Source organism: Podarcis filfolensis, assembly GCF_964270895.1.
Source record: "Podarcis filfolensis genome assembly, chromosome: 3".
Taxonomy (NCBI): Eukaryota; Metazoa; Chordata; class Lepidosauria; order Squamata; family Lacertidae; genus Podarcis; species Podarcis filfolensis.
This window is the reverse complement of record NC_139606.1, coordinates 88882052-88897977: the sequence shown is the minus strand read 5'-3', so window position 1 is coordinate 88897977 and position 15926 is coordinate 88882052. Positions and strand designations below refer to the sequence as shown.

The window sequence follows — 15926 nt, the reverse complement described above, 5'->3', positions numbered from 1 at the left end:
TCAAACCAATCCATTCTTAAGGAAATCAGCCCTGAGTGCTCACTGGAAGGGGCTCCAGTACTTTGGCCACCTCATGAGAAGAGAAGACTCCCTGGAAAAGACCCTGATGTTGGGAAAGATTGAGGGCACAAGAAGATGGGGACGACAGAGGACGAGATGGTTGGACAGTGTTCTCGAAGCTACAAACATGAGTTTGACCAAACTGCGGGAGGCAGTGGAAGACAGGAGTGCCTGGCGTGCTCTGGTCCATGGGATCATGAAGAGTCGGACACGACTAAACAACAACAGCCAGGTTAAGTCAGAAAGGAAGAACACAGTGGTAGCCCCATGTGGATGGAACCAAAGGTAGGCTTCCAGAATCTATCTTTGAAGACTTTTAATATGTATACCATTTTTAGAACTGCCTGGGTGGTGAAACCTTGAAATTCGGCTGAATTGTTCTTTCTTTTTTTTCTAATGAGATATTGCTTTTAGAGTGATTGATTTTGCTTTTATATTTATTCTACAGATTTTGGGCATATTTTTAATAGTGTCCAACTACCCTGACCTCTTGAAGATGGACATGGGAAATATGCAATAATTATATTTTTAAAACACACTTTTCAGCTTTAGCATCATGCTGCAAATGTCATGGCCCTAGATTAACACGGTATATATTCAGTATAACTAGCCCTCAAACCCAAATGAGAAGTAAGAACAAATAGGACACGGGTGGCGCTGTGGGTTAAACCACTGAGCCTAGGACTTGCCGATCAGAAGGTCGGCAGTTTGAATCCCCATGACGGGGTGAGTTCCCGTTGCTCAGTCCCTGCTCCTGCCAACCTAGCAGTTCGAAAGCACGTCAAGTGCAAGTAGATAAATAGGTACCGCTCCGGCGGGAATGTAAACGGCGTTTCCGTGTGCTGCTCTGGTTCGCCAGAAGTGGCTTAGTCATGCTGGCCACATGACCCGAAAACTGTACGCCAGCTCCCTAGGCCAATAAAGCGAGATGAGCACCACAACCCCAGAGTTGTCCGCGACTGGAACTAATGGTCAGGGGTCCTTTTACCTTTACCTTACTACTGTACTACTGAAAAAGTGAGAGGGGAAATTTGATATTATAGCAGAAGATGTTACAGAACTTGTAATTGCTACTTCTCTGCTTAGGACAAAGCCTGAGGAAACAACTTAAGTGTTGTCATAATGAGGAGCGTATTCAGCAGCCTATAGGTTGGCTCTGTCTCTAGTCAGTACCCTCATCCACAAATCATTCCCCAATTAGGAAGTATCATGTCAAATGAAATCACATTCAATGCTGGAAGGAGCCCAACAACCTATTCATTAAGAATATCAGAAAGACATGCATGTAGATAACAGTCAGGAACTTGTGAACTTGTAAGAAAAAAGGACAGGAAAGTAAATAGCATTTAAGGAAAATGAAGTCAACGGTACATCAGCTATGAAGTATAAAGTACAATGGTACTTTGGGTTATGAACTTAATTTGTTCTGGAGGTCCATTCTTAACCCAAAATTGTTCTTAACCTGAGGCCCCCTTTTGCTAATGGGGCCTCCCGCTGCCGCCACACCGCTGGCGCACGATTTCCATTCTCATCCTGGGGCAAAGTTCTCAACCCAAGGTTCTACTTCCGGGTTAGCGGAGTTTGTAACCCGAAGCGTTTGTAACCCAAGGTACCACTGTATATCTTGCAAACATTTGCAAAACATGCAAACAGTGCAAATGCTAAAACAAAATTAAATACTTTTTATGACAACTACAGTGGTACCTCGGGTTACATACGCTTCAGGTTACATACACTTCAGGTTACACACTCTGCTAACCCAGAAATAGTGCTTCAGGTTAAGAACTTTGCTTCAGGATAAGAACAGAAATCGGGCTCCGGCAGCACGGCGGCAGCAGGAGGCCCCATTAGCTAAAGTGGTGCTTCAGATTAAGAACAGTTTCAGGTTAAGAACAGACCTCCGGAACGAATTAAGTACTTAACCCAAGGTACAACTGTATAGCTTTGCTGTTTCCTTGGCATCTTTCACCTAGATATGGGAACAACTAAAGAGAGGTCCTAAGGAGCGGCTAGAACAACCTACAGAAAAATGTTGCCACAAGCATAGTGGAAATGGATAATTCAGCCATGAAGAGGCAGGGTAGGCCATAAAGTTCTCACTTGCTTCACCTTGTGATACTACCTATACCATCACTCAGTAGGGAAAGGATAGACATGTCTGATGGCCTCATTTATTTCTGCCAGTAAACCCCATCCTCACTGCAGACACAACTACCTCGCAGGAATTCTTGTTTCCATTTACTATAGTAGAAGGAGCTTGATTTATTACCAACTGATTATAAATAGAATGGGAAGGACTTCATATATTACGCGATTGGAGTATCCGTCCATCTATAGACTGTGGTACAGCATACCTACTCATAGGTCTTCCATCATTTTCAGAATTCTTGAAAAAACACCACATTTATTTATCTATAAATAACTGCCCTTCATCTGAAGATCACAGTGTGGTTCCAAACATAAAAATACAAAAGGAGCACACAAAATACATAATAAAACAAAAACAAATGAATAATCCCTGTCCCACAAACACATTTAAAAGGCCATGGAACATTATTCAGCCATGAAATTCATGAACAGAAAGTTACCTGAGCATGAAGCATGAAGTAATTGTAATAATATTCATTATCAAAAGGTGCTATGCTAACAATTTACATATTTTACAAATTAAGAAAAATGATGGCGAGATTGGAAATTGACTATATCACAGAGAAACTTCAAAGGGGATCTGAAGCTCTCTTTTTTTTCAGTACAGAACTGCTTACTTTGGACCCATAAGATGAACTGAGGATAACTGTATTGAATCTCAAAGACAAGTAAGTAGCAACCAGTCCTGCTCCCCAATCCCTTGGCCATCTTTTAAAGTAAGTTTTGATTTTCACAATCACCACCTGAAAGCATGTTATTGAAGATGCCCAAAAAGTAATCAAGCATATAGCCAGCACTTACTGGGTGAGTTTCAATTATTTGGCTTGCTCAATAAGTGGTGATCACAGATTCCATTTCCTGGATTCCCTCAAACTAGCCTGAATCAATTTCTATGACATGGTGACTGCAGAAGTCAATGCTATTAGAAACAAAAACTTAGCTTTCTGAATCAATTATGAAAGAAAAACATTGGGTTATTATGTACCACTGAATGCAGTACAACCCACAACGAACTTTTCTGCATATAAGTTTCAGCACTACAGTTTCAAATGTCAAATGTATCTGCCAACTGTGATTTAATATCAAAACTAAATAGCACTTACATTACACTGCATAGTAATCTAAGTAAACACGAGAAGGCAACCACATGTAATCTACAGAGCCATGAGCAGCACAGATTAATATGTCCTTTAAAATTAGAAGTCTAATTTGACATGGAAAGTGTTAATTAGTTTTCACCTGACAGATTAAAGGAGGCTTCTTGTTCTACTAATGAACATGTGATATTTGTGCATGTTTAGAGAGCAGTCGTACCACAGTAAAAGCATACACAGTAAGTAAAGTGATTTTGTAGTATAGAGAAGAGTTAGAAATACTACCGACTGAAAACTGTTGTGTTCCGGAATAATTAGCCAAACTTGGTAGTCCATGAGAGAAACTAACTGGTATTGGAATTATATTGTGAATATCTGGATAGTATCTCCATGAAATCCTAGCCATTCATGCTAAAAATTGTTATTGCTGCCTTATTTTGTTTTTATTTTTTAATATAAATAGTAACATTCCCACCTAGTCTACTTCCCTTCAATAGTAAACTACAAGCAACTGCAGTGTCACTCTTTTCCTCTTACAGTACTTCCATTCCAATTCAGAAGTTCTGAGAAAAGCTGATGTTGTTTTTTAAAGTGGTGCTTAAATGCAAGCTCCTCTATGCAAGCCAGCCTCTAGATTATGCGAAAGTGTGACTTTTATCCCTGCTGCTGCAAAGAACAAGAGGTTTGGGGGGGGGGGTCGAAAGAGAGAGAGACCTGACACATACAAACTGGCATTACTCCAAGCTCACAATTAACTAAGTCAAAACAAGTAACACTGCCTGCAAAATTGCTTTGAGGAAGGGGGGAAGGGAGGGGGAGACTCTGAAGGGGAACGTTCACCAAAAGAATGCAGCAGTTCTATGCGACAAAAAATACAGAGATTGGAGGGGTGACCTCCCTTAGAGCAAGGGATACATTTCAACCTCCCCTCTCCCTAAGCGTGTGTATCTTATACCAATGCCTTTTTTGCAAGCTCAGGCCCCAATGGGTCCCTCCGGAGCCCACGCGCACAGCAACGCAAGCCCCTCTCTCTGCATTTGACCCCACTCTTCTCGGAGGATTCCCGCGTCCTTCCCGTCAGCTGCAACCCACACACCTTTGCCCTTCATTTCTCCCACCTTTTCAGAGCCGCTTGACTCCCCACCCCCCAAAAAACCTCTCCACAAATCCACCGGCAGCGCTATTTCCCCCCACCAAGGACCATGCCTACAAACTCCACGTGGGCGTGCCAGAAAGTGCTCCGTTCAGACGTTCCCCGGCCCCTTCACCGCGCCACGCCCCCCCATCACATCACAAAGGTAGGCTTACCTAGGCCGCCCCCTCCAGCATCTCCCCCCCCTCGCGTTTGGGGCTGAGCAGCAGCACCGCCTGCCCAGCCCCCTTCCTCCCCCCCCCCTCAGCAACACACCGGCCTCCCCCCTCCCCAGAGACAGCCGGAAAGGAAAGCAAGCCAAGGTGACAGCGGCTCCTTCACACGCCCCCCCCCCCCGCGCGCCTTTACCTGCCCTCTCCGCCCAACGGAGGCTCCCTGAGACAAGGGAGAGGAGCGAGTAAGGATGAGTCCCCGTTCCCTCCAGGCGCCGCCCCCGCCCTCGCTCGCCTGCCATGCCCCGCCCCTCCACCGTCGATCACCATCATCCGCCATCCCTGAGGCGCAGCAAGAGGTTGAGGCGTTAGACCCCGCCCCTTCACCCTCGCTCTCAGCCAGTGAGCGGCCTTGGCTCCGCCCCGCTGCTTTACATACTCGACTTTTTTTTGCCTTCCAGTTTCGGCTCCTAGGAAACGGCGCGTCAGGCCACGCCCACATTCGGTGTGTGTGGTCTTTGGCTCTCTTTTCCCCCTTCCCTCCCCACACGGGCCTCGGGCGCCTGCGCCTGCGCGCATCACCTCTCTTCTTCCTCCGCTTCTCCTCGCTTAATGAAGCGGATGAGAGACGAGTGGGGGCGGGAGTCTCGCGCAGCCCGCAGTGGCTCGGAGCTCAGCGCGCGCCGCTTCGCGCGGCCACCGTTGCCGCGTTCTCCGCAGTTTGGTGGTTTTTTGCAAAAATGACAATGCGGCGGGTTGGGTGAAAGCAGCAAGCCTGGCTTGGAAACCGCTTCAAAGGCGTCACAAACGTCGCAAAGTGCACAGGGTCGCAGTCACAGAAGCAGTGCAAAAAGCACCTTGAAGCACCGCAAATTATTTATTTATTTGTTCAATTAGTCATACCGAAAGGAAAACTTAAAATCTAACGCAGATAAAACCGGCAAGAGAGAATGACACCCTGTGCAACAAATACAGAAAGCAGTATAGGTGTGTGTTGTGTGTGTTCACTAACAGTCCCTTAGAACGCTGCAAGTAATGGTTCATTTGCTCAAAAGCAGGCAGCGGTGTGTAAGTTTTAATTCAGGAAATGTCCGCAGTTGTTCGTGGTGCCCAGCACTTGTGGCCTAAAAAGCTGACAGTGGAATGTTTACATAATACTGCAGTGTCTTTTTCTGAAAAACAAACTGATTTTAAAGCAAGTCATTTTGACTTTCCATTATTAAATTACGCATTTCAGTGTTGGTGCTGCGATACACCTTTCTAGCAGAATCTGCCATTGGATCTTGCTCCCTAGTAAGTGTAGAATTGCAATGAAAAGTAAAATACTGGCCTTGAAAGCTACAAACAATACAAAAAAATGAGTAAGTTTCCATAGTGCATGTGCATATTTATTCAGATTAATGGTGCTTTCTCTCAGCTAATTTTAAATTTTTATCCTTGAACTACAGCCATATATGCAAACAGGCTACAACCCAACTTCCCTGGGAGTAAGAATCTTCAATAAGATGAATTCAGTAAGACCTAACTTCTGAAACCAAATGTGCATTGGTTGTGCTTTATATGCATGATGTGAGTTTCAGAAGTTAGGTCTAAGTACATTACTTCCCTGAAATAATCCTAGGAACTCTGGCTTTCCCCTAATAGGGGTACTGTCCCCAGCACCCTTAAACTACAGTTCCCAGGATTCTTTGGGTGAGGACATTTGCTTTAAATGTGTGATGTGGATCTAAGTCCCTTGACAACATTGGCATTTATGGGTAAATGTGCATAGGACTGTAGAGAAGGGATCGCGAGGGTCATCTAGTCCAACCACCTGCAATTTAGAAATATCATCTAAAGCATCCATGACAGGTGGCCATCCAACATTTGCTTAAAAACCTCTGATGAAGGAGAGTCCACAACCTCCTGAGTGTTGCATTACCAAGGTATCTATTTACATTTGATAAGGGGTGTGTGCACAAACAAAACTGAGGTTAAAAATCAGACTATGTTAGATTTAAATGAAGCCTATGCCAGAAGTAATACTATGCACGAGTACAGCAGATGGGAATGGCAACCCTGGGTCTTGAACGCACCACTGCAGATTGTAAGCACGGACATCGTATGATTGAATACCTCCAGCTGAGACACCACCATCACAGGGAGGTAGCTGAGTTTTTAAAAGAACACCCTGACGTTCAAGTTTTCTGTGTTCAGGGAACTGTTTGGAATTCTTTGGAGAAAAGGGTGAGATAAAAACGTAATAATTAACAGCAGGAGCTCCAATCTTAGTCTGAAGTGGTATAGTCAGACAGATTTTACCATCTCACCCATGAGAAAGAAGACTTAATGCCAGGTAGTTATTATAAAATTACCTGCCCAGCCAAGATTTTTTTATTGGGCGCCCCAAGAAAGGCAAGATGAGACTGGTAACTTGCATAGCTTGTTGGAGCAGAACAGTGTTTGGAAATAGTGTTGACTTCTGATTGCACTGTTTTGTAAGAAAACAAGGGTTGGGCCCCCACACTTAGCAAAATCTACTGCTAATTCTGAAACTAAGTTTTATGGTAGGGTGTTTAGACATGAACAGCTAAATAAGCAGTAGCACCAGACTAGGGAACATGAGAGAATTTTAAAATACTTGGAGGCTAATGGTAGGATTCTGTAATCTGAATACTTACATCACACTAGAGTATTTATTTATTTATTTATTTAAAAAAAGTTTAATGTAATACAAATATCTAATAGTTTACATAAAAGCAATAAAAACACAACAGTGACATTCTGTAAAATTTCCTAAAAACGAGATTGAAACTATACATCACAAAGAAAATTGAGCAGCGTACAAAACAAATAATTAAAAATTAAAAACTGAAATCCAGGAAAGCTTCGGTAAAGATATACTTTTCAAAGAGGCATCTAAAGGTAATTGCTGTCTCAGCCTCATGAGGAAGGTCTTTCCAGAGGGTGGGTGCTATCACTGAGAAGGCTTGCTTCTGCATTGTCACCAAGTGACAGTCTGTTGGTTGTGGTTTACCAGCAAGGTCTCCTTGGGAGATTCTAAAGATCATCCTAGTCTCTGCCCAGGGAGGTGGTCTGCTAGATGTCCAAGCCTTAAATTGTTCAGGGCTTTCAATGTCAACAACAATACCTTGAACTTGGCTCAGTGGCTAAGAGGCAGCCAGTGTAGATCTCTCAACACTGGTGTAATGTATAAAGCTGGGTGTCCCACTAAGCCCCCTAACCAGATTGTCACTCAGCTGTGATTCACCCTTTATTTATGTAAAAAACGGCAAATTTAGTGTTCAAGATATTGCTCAAGTTCCATTGTCAGGGAGGCTCTTTTGTGCTGTGATGAATCATCAGATAATTACGGGTTTAACACATGAGAAATAGAAAAAACACAGCTGTTTTCCTTGTTCCACGCAATCTACATTGACATTGATTTGCTGATTTGCTTTTAAGTGAAGCAAACTCTTGTGCATGAGCTTGCAGCTGCTAAGTTCCTATCGCTTCCACTCCATGCAAAACTAATGGAAGTGGGATGCCGAATTAATTGGCTGGATGCCCTGAATCAGCCTCTAAATGTGTACTTGTAGACACCGTGAAGGTGTTTCACAGTAAAACATCTCAGGATACCGCATTCGATTTTGTCTAGTTAAAGACTAGTATTGCAGACCTTTACTGACCTGCATGAAGAGAACATGAGGCTCCTACTGCTTTCAGCACACTTTATAACACCACTAAAACGTATCGCCATTCTAATAGTCTTCATCTCAGGGGGTTTTATAGATAATCTATTTCACTTCGTACTGCAGACAAGCGGTGTACCTGTAATGGGGCGGACAAAAGTGACCCAATTATATTGGAAGACACAGAGAAAGCAGATAAGGAGGAAAGAGACTCCATCTGATTTGATTCTGAAGTATGTTTTAAGGTCCAAAAGGGAGAGATCCTAAGAAAGTAGGGTGTGTAAAATTTGCTTCAACACCAACTATCATTGTCCTGTACAAAATAGGAAAAAGTGGATATTGTGTATCAACACAAAGACACAACCTGCATAGGGAGAGAGTGGTCAGGAAAGTTGTTCTCTCCTTAACAACTGCCTGCATACTGCACCAGAAACATACCTGCCTCTCCATTTGAGAATGCTATTTTGCACAGCACATAAGTGTGTTAGACCCCATCTGAACTACACATTTAAACATACACCTTTAAACAAGGATGACTTTCCTTAAACAATCCTGGGAACTGTGGTTTGTTAAGGGAGCTGAGAGTTGTAATGAAACCCTTATTCTCCTCAGCCAATTCCTCTTCCCAGGGAATTCTGGGAATTGTAGCTCTGTGAGGGGAATAGGGATCTCCTAACAACTCTCGGCACTCTTAAAAACTACAGTTCCCAGGAATCCTTGGGGAGAGCCCTGCTGCTTTAAATATATGGTGCAAATGGGGACTTAGATTAGATATATGAGCTGTGGATTCTCTTCCAACCCAGTAAGTGTTTGATAATATACTCTCTCACACTGGAAATTTTTCTCACAAGGTTATTGTAAGGTTACATGGGATGAGAACTGTAAAAAATAATGCATACGTTGAAAAAGTAATAGATACATAATTCATAAAGGTGGTATATAAATGTTATAAACAAACACAATACCAAATCTCCCATGCCCTGTGAAAATGTTCATGAGACTAGAGTATGCAAACAGATTACATTTCTGGATTGTATTGGATGTAAAGTAGATGGAACCCATCCAAAATTACCTAAAGGGCATTTTCATTAGACTAATCAGCTGCACCAGCTTGTCTTCATCCAGCTCTTGGCACAGAACAGATTAGTAAATGCAACCATGATGCCGAGATATGCAACTCTGGTGAATAATTCATAGGCCACCCAAGAACTGCTGCAGGTATTCTTGTACGCCAAGTCAAAGTTAAAGGCAAAAAGAAGATATTGTAGCCAGACTATAGGAGGCAAGAAAACAAAAAGAAGATTAAAGGATTAAACAAATATTACTTTGCCATTGCATAACTTTTTTATTTTTGAGGATGTCAGGTATTTGACAAACATTCATATTAAGTTTGTGTTGGGAAGATGCAATGCTCTAGACCAAAGGCAGGAAATATTTCTGGCCCAATGGTCTATATTCTTATCTCCTCCCAGCCTGTAAGTCAACTTTGACTGGTAGGTAGTCCTACCCAGTGCTTTTTTTCTTTAAAAAAAATATGTTTAGTACCCTCATTTTGACTCAAGAAAATCATAATTTTATAGTTCAAATCAGGAAAAATAAACACAATAAATGGACAAAAGTACAAAGAACATGCATTATCTCATATTACACAGCTGACAGCTCATAGTAACTTCCCCATTGGCATGAGGTTGTGGGCACTAACATCTCACTTCCATCTGAGACTCAGGAAACACCGTGACAGGAAATGAGGCTGCCATCGGGGGTAGCAACGGAATTGACGATTCACTGGCCCTACCCATCTGTCAATCATCTGATGTCATGATGATGCCAGGTGACTGAAAAATGAGTGATCCCACCCATCTGTCAGAGTTGACCTGTGGGAAGGGATCAGCTTCACCAGGGCATTCCCCACTGTTTTGAAATTAATAGCGTCCTTCCAAATTATGTTCAATGGCACTAGAAAGGCAGCATGACATGTGCAAAAGTCATATTTGCAGATTATTAAGCCGATACCAACTGCCTGTGGATAACCATGGCTATTCCAAATTTTCCTTTAAAAATATAGCCTCGTCATCTTCCTCATTATTCAGACAGACAAACTGTCATCTATGCATCATTCAAAGAACTCACCAGTGCATCTCTTGGTAGATGCAAAGTTATAAACTCATCAAAATTTAATCTGAAAAAGAAGGAGAAGATCTGCTGCATAAATATGTTCTTGTATTTTTTTGCACAGGTGAGCAAACAAACATTTTCATTTCCTTCTGCACCACTTCATCCTCTCCTTTAAAATTTCTGCACCACTTCAGCCCTCCTTCAAAATTTCCATTCTTCTGTCTGCTCCTCTGTCTGCTGCAACAAAGCTTTAGCCTTTAATCATCACAACAGTTTCCTAAACCATTAGTTGTTTTATTTTAATCTTACAGCAGTCGTGTGGGGTTGGTTAGACTGAGCGACAGTGACTTGGCCACAGCCAAGCAACGGTGTGAAGTGGGGGGCTGGCGCACCATCTAAAACCTGAAATCAATGCCACAGAAGCACAACAAGATTGTATTACTTACCATATAATTTTATAACTTCAGTCGGGTACTGCTTTCAAATAATTATTTAGGGTTGCACCTAATGTTATTCCTACTGTGAGTGGGCTCACACAGGCATGACTACCTTTGGTACACTAATTTCAAGAGATCTTCTCTGAATCAAACTTAATTAACTCTTGACATTTACAATCTCGTGCAATGTAGCATCATAGGTTTGGGGAAGGAAAGGGTGGCTGAAGCACGTGTGAGACGCATCAGAAGGAAAACTGCTTTGACGTTGCAGGTCAGAAAAGTTGGAGACACTCTCGAATGCATGGCCTAAATAGGCTTTTCCATCGCTTACCTCATTTGACTTGGAGTGCTGTGCTTTCTTCCTGATTGACATTATCCTCCCAAGGTAATGCTTTGCCATTGCACGTGTCCATGCAGTGGTACTTTGCCATTCAAATGGGTATTTGCTGGAAGAACTGCCTTACAACTGACCCTTTTTTTTTCAGGATTGCAAAAGCAGCAAGTGCACCTTAGCGATGAGTCATCTTGGGGAAATGTATTGTAATGTGTAAGCACCTAATTTGTCAAATGCAGCATGTAACAAGAAAGTCCTTTTATAAATGCAACAAACTAGCTGAGGGCTACTTAGCCTAATAAGCTTAAAATCTTATTTCTCGTAGACATCTGTCAAGGCAAAAGCAAGATACACACAACACAAGCACGCTTAATCCACTAGCTCAGGCTAAAGGCGATGGAGCTTGTGCGCTGCTGCTTTGCATCCAAAGGGGAGATTGCAAAGGCGAAGAATGCACTGTGCACATTTGTGGAGAGATGCACTGGGAACGCTGAAGTCTATAATAGCTAAGAAGGCAACCTACCAAACTGTGGGCTGTTCAAGATGAAAGCTTCATCAGAAGCATAAGATCCTAACATCAACTGAACTTGTAAGTTTTTTCTGCCTTTTTATTCCTTCCTAGATCAGTTGGATATTTTCAGGAGTAAAGAAGGATAGGAAGAGGAGCATAATGGGCTGCACTCCTTCACATAGTGATATTGCTAACCATAATGTGGCCCATGGAATCAAGTCACTGGACAGGGGTATCCTGCCAGTTGATCCAGAGGGTGAAGGTTCCCAGCTCCCAATGCTGATCAAATGCTCCTCTTCATATGATCTTGAGGAGTTGTGCCAGGGAGAGACTCAAAGTAAAGATCACTTCTTTGAAAATTCATCAGATGAGGACAAAAATGTTAATTTCCGCTCCTCCTCTGAGGATCCTTCTCTGCCTGAGATTGACCAGGAAGAGAAGGAAATGGAAAGGGTAATCTCAGAGACTGAGATAGCCATATCTGAACTGACGGTGTCTCCCGCCCATATGGTTGAGGATATTAAGGTCAAAAAGCAAAACTCTTCTGCATCGGAAGAAATTGGCTTTGCTTTGGAAGACAACGATGCAAACAGTGAAAAGCAAAATCCAAAGAAAGGGAAAAAGCAAAAGAGCAGCAGGCAGAGAAAGCAAGGCCGTCATTGCAAAATTAAAGAAAAACCCAACCCACCCGAATGCAAGGCAGAGGAGAAGGTGGATTTCCCAGAGTTGCTTGTTAAAGCCCATCAAAATGCTTATGCATATTTAAACCCCAACCTCTCCAAATACGAGGTTATCTTGTGCATGGCCAACCAGGCCACGGAAACGCAACTAATTATGCAGCAGATGGTGAGCTTTTTACTTCTTCGTTTTGATGAAATCAACCATCTTTTGGGAGAAATTGCCCAAGATGGAGAAGGCCTACTAAGAGATGTGGGAGGGAATCTTGCTTGGCCAGCTGGCAAAGGGAACCTGAAAGAACAACCAGATCTCTTGCAGCAGTTACTACAGTACACAGTCAATAAGATGCAGCTGTTAAATGGCACTGTGGCCTCTTTAACATCTGATGCCCTGCAGGAGTCCTGTAGCTTTCTACAGTCTGCAGGTAGCAGCTTGGAGGAAAAACTGAAAGCAAAACAAGCTTTTGATGAGCGCTTGCTCAGGACAATAAAACTCCTTGAAGCATCTGCAGTCAAACCCTCTCACTCTCACCCTGATGATATGACTCTTTATTCTGAAGACAGTGGGATTGGGATTGACAGCGAATCGGTCAAAGACCTGAACCTTCTTGATAAACAGGGAATGCAAAAAAATTGTGATTCTTCTTCACATGACCACCCATCCTTAAATCCAGCCAGGCCATCAGGTGAAATCCAGTGGTCATGCACTTCACTACATGCCACAGGCAGATCCCACGACTGTGCCCTGGAAAGACAATTTAAGGATATATTTTACCCACCTGCACCCACCAAGAGTGTAATGCCTTCTTCAGCTGTAGCTCCAGGAAGCACTGTTCTGCAGTATCAAAACATCTCTAAAACCTCTTCTCCTAACTCTATGAATTGTGGTGTCATTCATGAGGGTGGTTGTTTCAAAGACTGTGAGTCAACCACAAATGAAGACAGTGATGATAGTAGCTTGTCTGAAGAAGAAGGTGACAATTTAAGTCTGTCTGAAAAGGGAACTAAAGAACAGCCCACATCTTCGCCTGCAGCAACCTACAGTAAACGGAGGCCTTCCACCAAACGGATAGAGAGCCCAGAGAATGAGGAAATTACACTCAAGATGAAAGATGCCATTAGTGAAAAGATCAAGTTTGTCCCTGATAAATCTGGGAAGAGGGATTGGGTGGAAGATGAAAATGGGAAGATGCTGCGGTGGCCTAGCACAGCAGCTGGAAGCCAGAAGGCACCAGTTAAAAAGAAAAGGTCTAGGTCAGAGGAGTCTCTGAAAAGTCGTGCCGAGGACCCAACCCTTTTAGAACTTCAAAGGACTCAGAAGGGGCTTGACAAAAGGCTGGAAATGTTTTACACACTTAGTGGAAACAAGGATCTAAACGATAAGACAGCATCACTGAACCCAAAAGAGCCATCTAACTTGCAAGATTCTGAGCATGTTATTCATAGATCTTCCACTAAGAAACTGAAAGCATCTCTTGCTAAAAACTTCAGCATATTGCCTAATCAAGATAAAGTCCCTTTGTTTAGGTGTGATCAAAATGCTTTCGGCCAACAAACTGGTGAAAGGAAATGTCGAAAGCCTGTCACAAGCACCACACCCCCAATGGATTCAACATCTAAGAAAGAAAATGAGCTTCCTGGAACACAGAAGCTGAACAGTGTTGGTTGTGCTCCACCCCGCAAATCTGTAAAGAAGTTAATTGAAACATTCAGCACCGCTGAAAGTCTTGTGAAACCTCCAAGTTTAAGAATTTTGGGCCCAATAAAATGCGTCAGAAAGTTTGGACTTCCAAGCATCACTCCCAGTCTCCCACTTCCTAGAGGACTTGCGCCTTTAAATCACAAACATAGAGTTTCACCAATAGGAGACATAAATTGTCGAAACATCAATCCAGCACACTGTACCTTGGGTACCACTGGGTCACCTGTATTTGCAAGCGGAAGTGGCACAAATGGGGATTCTGATGATGATGATGGTGATGACAGTGATGACATGGAAGACCTGCCCCCACCACCTCCTGACATGTTGATGGACATCTCACCTGATTCAGCTACATATCCAAAAGATGCAACAACAGGAGGAAACTATTCAGAAATTGCTAAAACAAATGAGCATTTCACCGCTAAAAAAGTTACTCACATTTCTCAGCGAATGAAAGCTTCTCTGTGTTCCATTGACTTGTTACCGAGTAAGAATCTGAACAGTCCCAGTCTCATTACTAACAAAGCAACAAAAAGCGCTAAGGTGGACTTCAGACCAAGAAAATATTCCCTGGAGTTGAATTCCAGCTATATGTCTGATAACAACCAAGACATGTCATCAGGATCCCCAGAGGAACATGAAGTGGAAGAAACTACAGATCTGTATAAGCAGACATGTAAGCTCATACCTCTTCAAAATCCTAAAGAAATGCCAGAACAGGATGCACCTGAGCCAGGAAATAAAGACTGTAGCACACCTTCAGCTTCAGCTCAAAAGCGAGGCTCTCCTGATTCACCCAGTGGAAGTGAGAAAATGACTGCCTTTACCAAACGGGTGTCCCCCGCAAGAACACCACCTTCATCACCCCCCAGTGAGAAAAGGCTCCCAAGCCCACCACTACATCACAGGCACATAAACCAAGCTTCTTCCCCCACTACCCACCGACAGCCAAGCCCCCCTGCTAATCCCAGGGCATCAAGCTCTCCAACACAAAGGAAGCAGCCTTCCCCACCAACCCAACAAAACCTGTCTAGCCCACCATTGGGACGCAAGCAGCAGAGCCCACCAACCCACCGGAAAGTGTCCAGCCCACCAGCACTCCGCAGAGAAGCAAGCCCACCTCCTTTCTCAACAACCCCATCCCCACCAACTTCCCCATCTTGGTTGCACAAAGGATTACGAAATCACCTGGACTCTGGGAATGAGCAGCAGACACCCATCCTGAAGATTGTCAGCAATACACGCTCAATATTTTGTCCAGCCACTTCCTCGTTATTTGAAGCCAAGCCGGTGTTGCCACCTAACAGCTCCACAACAGAGGCTATGGCGGACCATCCTGAAGGGTCAGCATTTGCGCAGAGGAACAGCAAACATCTCAGGCAATGTGGGGATCAACAGAGGAGGGTGTCCCTCAGTGCTGCCAATCCCCAACCTTTTGTGAGGAGGAGTTCCTCTGATCGCAGGCCAGGATTTCAGCGTCCGCTGCCATTCTTTGCCACATCTGGTAGTGAACCTGTGCTACTTCAAACAAGGTAAGAGTCAGTATTTTCAAAGCCTTTAAGTTGCATTTAGATGTATAGTTAGCCTTATAGTCCAGGCAAGTAACTTCGTTGCACCGATATCTGTCACTAATATCTCTTTCCTATGAGTAGGATTTGTATGAGGAATAAGTAAAAATAAAAAACCTGTTCCCTTGTGTTACCTCTGCACATGGGTTTTGAAAATGCACAGTGAAGTGAAGCAAATCCTTCCCCGATTCCTCTCTTGCCCCTGTATTTGCCCATATGACAGCTAAGGAACCACTCCAACATCAGCACCACCAGCCATGCTGCCAACTTGACTGGCTTTCCATGTAGTACTATCATGAGAGTC

General features: G+C 43.4%; 2 protein-coding genes and 1 long non-coding RNA gene across 6 annotated transcripts in view; 1 reads left to right on the top strand and 2 right to left on the bottom strand.

Moving 5' to 3' along the window:
• The window catches only part of CLIP4 (CAP-Gly domain containing linker protein family member 4), a 38572-nt gene extending 33561 nt beyond the window's left edge, over positions 1–5011 (bottom strand). For 2 of the 4 annotated variants that reach the window (XR_014545732.1, XM_083604526.1), the window contains exon 1: positions 4804–5011. The gene's annotated coding sequence lies outside the window, so the exon portion shown is untranslated. Of the gene's footprint in view, positions 1–4420; positions 4533–4610 lie in introns of those variants that run through there. The other 2 variants (XM_083604527.1, XM_083604529.1) reach the window with 2 other exon arrangements.
• PCARE (photoreceptor cilium actin regulator) overlaps positions 312–15926 on the top strand; it is a 21722-nt gene continuing 6107 nt past the window's right edge. Inside the window, exons 1-4 of the mRNA XM_083604457.1 lie at positions 312–345; positions 2811–2876; positions 11316–11377; positions 11490–15586. Coding sequence (XP_083460583.1) covers positions 11835–15586 — 3752 coding nt within the window. The 5' untranslated portion in view covers positions 312–345; positions 2811–2876; positions 11316–11377; positions 11490–11834. The remainder of the gene's footprint in view (positions 346–2810; positions 2877–11315; positions 11378–11489; positions 15587–15926) is intronic.
• Positions 6262–10363, bottom strand: LOC310758423. Its single transcript, XR_014545768.1, has 4 exons — positions 10296–10363; positions 9351–9551; positions 8276–8417; positions 6262–6819 (listed from the first exon to the last, which is right to left on the bottom strand). It is a non-coding gene; the product is annotated as an uncharacterized lncRNA (long non-coding RNA).